This window comes from Tupaia chinensis, unplaced genomic scaffold (assembly GCF_000334495.1).
Source record: "Tupaia chinensis unplaced genomic scaffold, TupChi_1.0 Scaffold000320_1, whole genome shotgun sequence".
Taxonomy (NCBI): Eukaryota; Metazoa; Chordata; class Mammalia; order Scandentia; family Tupaiidae; genus Tupaia; species Tupaia belangeri.
In genome coordinates this window covers 3,367,086-3,374,980 of record NW_006159813.1, presented here as the reverse complement: position 1 = coordinate 3,374,980, position 7,895 = coordinate 3,367,086, and the positions used below count along the sequence as shown (strand labels likewise).

Here is a 7,895-nt window from a genome sequence, read left to right as displayed (position 1 = left end):
AGACAGAAAGCGAGAAATCACCCCCCAGGGGGGATGGTCACGCCGCAATCCCTTCTCCTCCATTCTCCTCTCAGGATCTTGGGCACGCACGCACACACGCCTGGCGTGAGTTTTAAGCCACCGGGTCCAGGACGCGAACTGCGGTCGACTACATGGGAGTCCAGCAACATAACCATTACGCTAACTGCTGGTTCCCCCAATGATGGGGATTTTAAAGTCTTTGTATTGACTGATATGAATGGTATTCCTTCTGGAAAAAGAAATGTAATACACTGTAAAGTTATATGTGATTCAATGTAATATAAACAAAATTATGATAATAAAAATTAAAAAAAAAAAATAGAAGCAAGCCTTGCCAGAGATATTGCTGGCAGAAATCGTAAAATGAGTTGTCTGCGAAAAACCAGGCCAGTATTTCTCAGGAATAGACTAGCTGGAGTAAAGATATGGAAATGCAACCCTCATCGCAGGAGAAGTGGGGCAGGAAGGTGTAGGAAAAACCGAAGCTAGTGGAAGGAAGTTCTGGAAGCATGCAGATGGCATTGAGGAGGGCCGGGCAGCCCTGATTAGACTTTCCATCTCTCTTGGGCTTGCAGTATCTCCCAGTGATGCACCGATAACCAACGGACAGAGATGGATGTGTTCTGCTGCACTTCCTTCAATATTGACTGGGCTTGGCCTGCTCTGAAGAGCTGGGGGCTTATCAACTGCATTCATCCTGAGTCATAAAACTGATCTTGATGTACTGGCTGCAGGAGCCTGATGCGTGAGAAATGTGAATGCTTTGGATCAGAGCTTGACCTGGGGTCTGAAGGCAAGTGAGCAGGGAAAGGAGCTGGGCAGATGGTGCCCATTACACCTGTGACTCTCCAACTTCTGATTCCTCCTCCTTCGGAGCCCAGAATTTGAGTGATAGTCCATTCAAAGGTTGAATACCTAGACAACTTCTTTTCCCACTCTGGGACTCAATAAGAGGGGAGGGACTCATAGTTTTTGAAACCTATGTCAGGGTCAGAGGGAGAACTTTAGACCTTTAAAGGAACTGCTGTCCCAAAGTGGTGACCTCATAGCTGCTAAGGATACCAGATTGAAGGTTTAGTTCACAGGGAAGTAAAAGCAAAGAAACAGACACTTTTTAGGCTTTTCTGTTTGTGTATGTTATCTCATTTTATCTTCAAAACAGCTCAACAATACATGGGCTGATATTCATCTCTAGTTTGTAATTGAGGAAACTATGACTCAGACAGGTTAAGTTTCTGGCCTCAGGCCTAATAGCTATAGCATTTGAATCCAAGTTCATCTGTCCTGCATACAGAAAATGGCAAAGAAATGGAACAGAAATGGCAAAGGGGAGTTTGAATTAATCCTACTATGCTTTGGCCTTAATCATGTCTTCAAAAAGGAAATAGAATTCTGGTTTCCAGCATCAGTCTATGATTTAGTCAGGATAAGATAGACAATGTTACAGTAACAAATAAGCCCCTAAATTTGAGTGGCTTAACTTAATTAAGGTTCATTTCTCTCTTGCAAAGTATGACAGGGTTCAGGCATCTCCTTCACTGTGTAACTTCATCTTTCTCTTTTCTTTTTATAGATAGAGATTTTTGCTCTGGGGCACGTGTGCTCTCCAGGGAGACACACAGAGACAGAGACAGAAAATGAGAAATCACTCCCTGAGGGAATGGCCATGCTGCAGTCCCTTCTCCAGTCTCCTCTTGGGATTTTGGGCATGCATGCACATGTGGCCTGCATGAGTTTTAAGCTGCCAAGTTCAAGACTCGAATCACAGTCAACTACATGGGAGTCCAGCAACGTAACCGTTTATTCCATCTGCTGGTCCCAAGTAGTTTCACCTTTCAAGAACCTCTGGCCTTGGGACCAGCAGTTAGCGTAATGGCTATGTCGTGGGACTCCTATGTAGTCAACCGCGGTTCGAGTCCCGGACCCGGTGGCTTAAACTCACGCCGAGCATGTGTGTGTGTGTATGCCCAAGATCCCAAGAGGACAATGAAGAAGGGATTGTGGTGTGGCCATTCCCCTTGAGGGGTGATTTCTTGCTTTCTGTCTCTCTGTTTTGTTTGTCTGGCGAGCGCCCGCCCCCTATAGCAAAAACTTCTAAAAAAAAAAAAAAGAACCTATGGCCTCTAAAATCACTATGGCAGAAGAAGAGAGCCCCGGATCTTGACTGCCTGAACAGGAATGACATATGTCACTTCTACTCAGAGACCACTGACCAAAGATAAACCTCATGGCTTTAACCTAACTGCAAGGGAAGCTGGGAAACATTAGGAAGTCTATGAATGTTTAGTGACCATTAAGTGTGTCTGTGTCTACCCTAACCCTTTGCTTCTTTGTTTATTTCTTCTTCTATAGGGCAGAGCCCCAGAGCAACTCCATGGTGCCAGCCCAGGATGGAGCCTCAGAAAAGCTAGGACCATGTCTAGTTACTGAGGCCTTGGGCACCAACAGCTGGGAGAGAGACAAGGCCTGCCGAGAACTGGGTCCTACCAGAGCACACAGGTGGGATGCTGCCCCCTCCCCTTTCTTTTCAGGCCAATGGGAAGTTTGGGTGCAGGCTATGGATATAAAAGTCACCTCCCCAACCACTTCTCCTCTCTCTCTTTTGCAAATTTCTTTTTCCTACTCTTAAGGCAGAGATCCATAAGTTTTTCTGCAGAGGTCAAGATAGTAAATGCAAGGGGTCTTCAAAAAGTTTGTGGGAAATGCATGTTATGAAAACAAAAGTATGAATTTCACATTTTTTGCACCAAAATAAAGTCTTCAGTTAATTCCTCTTTCCACAGACTTTCTGAAGTTTTCTTGTATTTTCGATTTGAGGACCCCCAATGGTTTCTATCACTGTTACTCAACTCTGCCATTATTACACAAAAACAACCATAGACAGTATAGAAACAAGTAAGGATACTGAGTTTCAATAAAATTGTGTTTATACAAAGCAGGAGGCCCTCTATATTTGGCTTGTGGGCCATGGCTTGTCCACTCCTACCTAAAATGATAGAGTTCCTCTCTCTTCTAACGCCTTCATCAGCCACTGACTTCCAAATCATGACTTCCACGCATACCTGAGTTCCAGATCTTCACCTTCATTTCTTAATGCCCTTATTCGACAAGTACTTACTGAGCACCTGCTATGTGATAAATGCTATGCTAACAGCCAAGCATTTTATTGAGGCTTAGACAGATACAGTGCCTTTGGCAGGGTGAAGTTTGAACTTCAATCTCTGATCTTTTTCTATTATTATTATTATTTTATTTAACTTTATTTATTTATTTTTACTTTGCTGAGAATGAGAGAAAGAGAGAGAGAGAGAGAGAAAGTGAGAAAGCAAGCCACCAGGTCCAGGACTTGAACCATGGTCAGCCATGTGGTAGTCCAGTTCCCTAAACCACCACGCCACCTACTGGCCCCTCTAATCTCTGAGCTTAAGTGCTCAATTAAACCCTACCATATTATCCCGTTGATGCTACCGAAAAGGGAAATTACGCTTTCTCATCTGTTTTTCAATATGACACCATACGCATTTGAAGTCAGGCCCATCTTTGCCTCTGGGGAATGTGACTATGTTGACAGGGCTGTCTTTATAATCCAGCTTTACGAGCTGGATCAAAGCCTGATCCCTACTTCCCTTTCGACCTACCACTCTCCCGCAGCCATGAGCCTGTCTCTATCCTCCAGTGACAGGTGGAGAGTGAATCTGATGTCCTTGTGAGTGAATGTCCCAGACACAATCCCTGACTCCTTATGCTGACTCAGAGGGTATCCGAGCCATCGTGCACCTGAGGAAACTGAGGCCAGTTGATAGCAGGGCCAACATTAGCCTGAGGACTTCTTTTTTTTTTTTTAGTTTATTTACATTCATTCACTGTACATCATTACAGCATACAAAATGAGATTTGTCCATCCAGAGTACACTGTATATTGTCTCAATCAAGCACATCAACATACTCGTTATTGTCAACAAATAATTTTCCATTTCTTGTATGGGCATGGTGGCGCCCGCCCTATGGCAAAAACCTACATCCTGCAGATCTTAGTTTACCAACGTAGAGTTCCTGAGCCGTATTGACCACCCACTCAAGAATTAGATGGACGTTCTTGAAGTGCTACCTCCAGGTAAAATCAACATGTTCCAAGAACACGGAGAACTGGGTACCATTTCAGAGGCTGGTAGACCCCTGAGGCTGAAGAATAGGCTCACCTAGTTAAAAACCCTGAGTCTAGGAGACGTGGCTACTGAATCTTGAAGAAGTGACTTGGAAAGCCAGGGTGGCCTTCACAGAGGAAGTGTGCCCCTCCACCCAGGCTGTAGGCTTTAGTTAGGCTGTGGTTTCAGCGAGGGAGCAATGACTATGTCCGATCGCCTTAGAGAAGTGAATTTCAACATCTGGTCTGGAGAGATTTGTAAGGCGTTGTTTCCAAGAGTGGTAGGGAGAGATAAAGGGAAGAGGGGGAAGGAAGAGAATTTCTATACTTTTAATGCATTGCGTCCAAAACAGCTAAACCAGAGTCGATGCGTTCTCTAGCCTCGCATTCAAATCTGAACCCTACCACTTACTCACTGAGTAACCTTGGGCAAGTTCCGTTACCTCTCTGGTACTCGTTTTTTACAAATGAAAAGTGGGAATATTAAAATCAAATTCTTGGGACCAGCAGATGGCGTCATGGTTATGTTGCCGGACTCCCACAGGGCTGACCGTGGTTTGAATCTCAGACCTGGCGGCTTGAAACTCACACTGAATGTGTGTGCGTGTGTGCCCAAAATCCCAAGAGGAGAATGGAGGAGAAGGGATTGCAGTGTGGCCATCCCTCCTGAAGGGTGATTTCTCCCTTTCTGTCTCTCTGTCTCTCTGGGAAGTACATGCACCCTATAGAAAAAAAATCTCTCTTAAAAAAGAAAAACTAATTCTTAAAGTCAGGGTGAAGGCTAAATTAGATCAGGCACATACAGATCCTGGTGGTGGGCCTGGAATACGAGGTTCTCGAAAAATGAACTTGGTTGTAGTTTCATGGAATCAGAAGAGAAGGTTCTGGACATGAAATGTGCAAAGTGATGCCCTGTTCTCAATCCGGTTATGGTGTCCAGGCCTCTGACTCCTTTTCTCCTGTATGTGACTGACCCTCAAGATGATAAAACCCACAATAATGGTGATAATAACAATGGTGATAAAAAATCGTAATAACTATAATAATATTGGGTCATTGGAAAAAATCATGACGCATTGTTGCATAGAAAAACAGAAAATACATCCTGACCTTTCCAGCGACCTAAGAGAAGCCCCTTTACAATAAACTCACTTTATACCAAACCCAGGTATATTATGTGAGTCACCTCCTTGATTGCTTGTAACAAATTCAGGAGACAGGAGACAGGTAACTACATGTTTTATAGTCCCGTCTTGTAGATGAGGAAAATAAGAGACAGAGAGGTCTCTGAGCTGGGAAGATTCCACACTGCTGCCTACTTAGCTGATGCGTATTTAACCTCTGCATATTGAGCCACTGTGTATTGAACCCCTATGGGGACCAGCAGTTGGTGTAATGGCTATGTTGCTGGACTCTCATGTATTCAACTGTGGTTCGAGTCCCAGACCTGGTGGCTTAAACTCATGCCGGGCGCATGTGCTTGCGTGCCCAAGATCCCGAGAGGAGAATGGAGGAGAAGGGATTGTGACGTGGCCATCCTTCCTGGGGGGTGATTTCATGCTTTCTGTCTCTCTGTCTCTCTGTCTTTCTGGTGAGCGCACGTGCCCTATAGCAAAAACCTCTCAAAAAAAAAAAAAAAAAAAAAAGAACCCCTGCGTAAGTAACCACTGTATAGTCACCTACTGCGTAAGTAACCACTGTGTGCTTAACCTCTACATTCTTCACCAGTGTGTACTTCACCACTGCATATTTAACCCTACTAACTTAACTACTACACAGGTAACCACTGTCTCCTTTTAACCACTGCATACTTCACAAGTGTGTATTTAATTACTGCGTTTTTATTTACTTTGTAGTTTCCATTGTAGTTTCCATGTGTGCTTGCCTGAGAGAGACAGAGACAAAGAAAGGGAGAGAGAAAGTGAGAAATCAATCCCCAGAGGCTCCAATCCCTTCTCCTCCAGGCTCCCTTCTTGGGATTTTGGGCATGTACACACATGCACCCAACATGATTTGCAAGATGCTGGGTCTGAGACTCGAACTGCACAGCTGGCCATATGGGATTCAGTGCTTTAACCTCCAAGCAACCTGCTGGCCTAATCACCTCATGTTTAACTACCACTTAACTCCTGTGCATGTAACCACTGCTTGCTTAATCACTGTGCTTTACCTTTGTGTAACCACGGCGTCCATAAGCGCTGCATACTCAAGCCCTGCACACGTAGCCGAGGTATACTTAACCACTCTTCAACCTCTTTCAGCCCTCCAGGATGACACATCTAGGAAAAATGATGCAAAGAAAAGAAGGGGGTAGAGGAAATGCAGACCTACCTGGATAAAGGCATTTGGGATTTATTTATTCAATGACAGTTTGGTTTTACTCCCATTACTTAAATCTCTAGAATAGTGGTTCGCAAACTCTCTTCCCCTGGGCTCCTAGGGTTCCAAAAGTTAGAGAAATTGAAATAATGGAACCTTTCACCATTTTATAGTGCACACTTTTAAAAGGTTTTTTATTTTTTTCTTTTTGATGTCTCCCTTTATCCCCTCCCCCTTCAAATTCCTGGCAGCTCTTGTACTAGGAAGAATGTATATGAAATAAGATGATGTAACAAGTAGCTCAATTATTTCATCCATGCATCCCTCATTGGTTACTCAAAAAGCATTGATGAGGCTCTTGTTCTGTGTCAGGCACTCTTTGGAGGAAAAATTGGGAAGTGGCCCACCTCGTTTGTGTAAGAAGCTTGTTTGCTTCCTGGATGTACACCCTATGCTTTGTGCTTTGTAGCATGTAAATATAATTAAGTAGTGAGTTCCTTAATGCCTGCGATATTTCTTTTTTAACCTACTAAAATTAACTCCCCCTAAAATATTATAGATACAGCTATATAATTTTTAATGATTGGAAAAGCAGAAACCTTTACATATCTTCTAATCACTTTATCATTCTTTCTACTAATCATAATGACCCACATTCTTAAAATGGACTTCAATATAGCAGTGTTTTCTGATATAAGGAGTTGGATCATTTCCAGATGACTGGCCCCACAAACAAGCCTGAGAAGGCAGCTGGTTTTTGTGGTAAAGCTCTCAGGGTAGAAACCATTGTAGGCCTTGATTCAAATTTCAGCTTGGACAGTTTATAATTGTGGGGCTATAGGTAAGTTAATTCAACTTTCTGAGCCTTAGTTTCTTCACCTGTAAAAATGAGCTATTAAAACTCATACCACCTTTAAAGCATTTTGTGAGTATCAAAATATATCAAATGCTTGGCACAGGAGTGAATATATGGTAATCATGCTATTACTAAAATAATGACAATACTCTATATGGCCAGTGAGGTTGAACTGGGTTGGCGTATTTCAATTCCCAAGTATTGGTTCATCAGAAAAGTCATGATACCTTTTTGCATAGAAAAACAGAAAAATACATCATGACTTTTCTGACGACCCAATTTTTTTTTTTCCCCATCCCAAACCATCTCCCTTTGCCATGGGATGGTGTTTAAACGAATCTCTGGAGCCTGCCCCAATTATAAAAGGAGATAACTTGACTTCATTTAACTGCAGCCTGAGCATTTGAATTTAATTGAATGGGAAATAATTATTCCTGAAGAGCGGAGGTTTTTTGAGGTTCTGTGAGGCAATGTAAGATATGCATCTCGTTACATTAGACCTTGGCAAATATACTTTCAATAATCAGCTGCTACTTCACGTACCTTCTGCCGCCT

The 7,895-nt window shown here is 43.1% G+C and overlaps 1 protein-coding gene across 1 annotated transcript in view; it reads left to right on the top strand.

Moving 5' to 3' along the window:
- Nucleotides 1-7,895, top strand: part of SRRM4 (serine/arginine repetitive matrix 4) — a 218,808-nt gene that overhangs the window by 162,205 nt on the left and 48,708 nt on the right. The window contains 1 exon segment of the mRNA XM_006151555.1: nt 2,374-2,520. Coding sequence (XP_006151617.1) covers nt 2,374-2,520 — 147 coding nt within the window.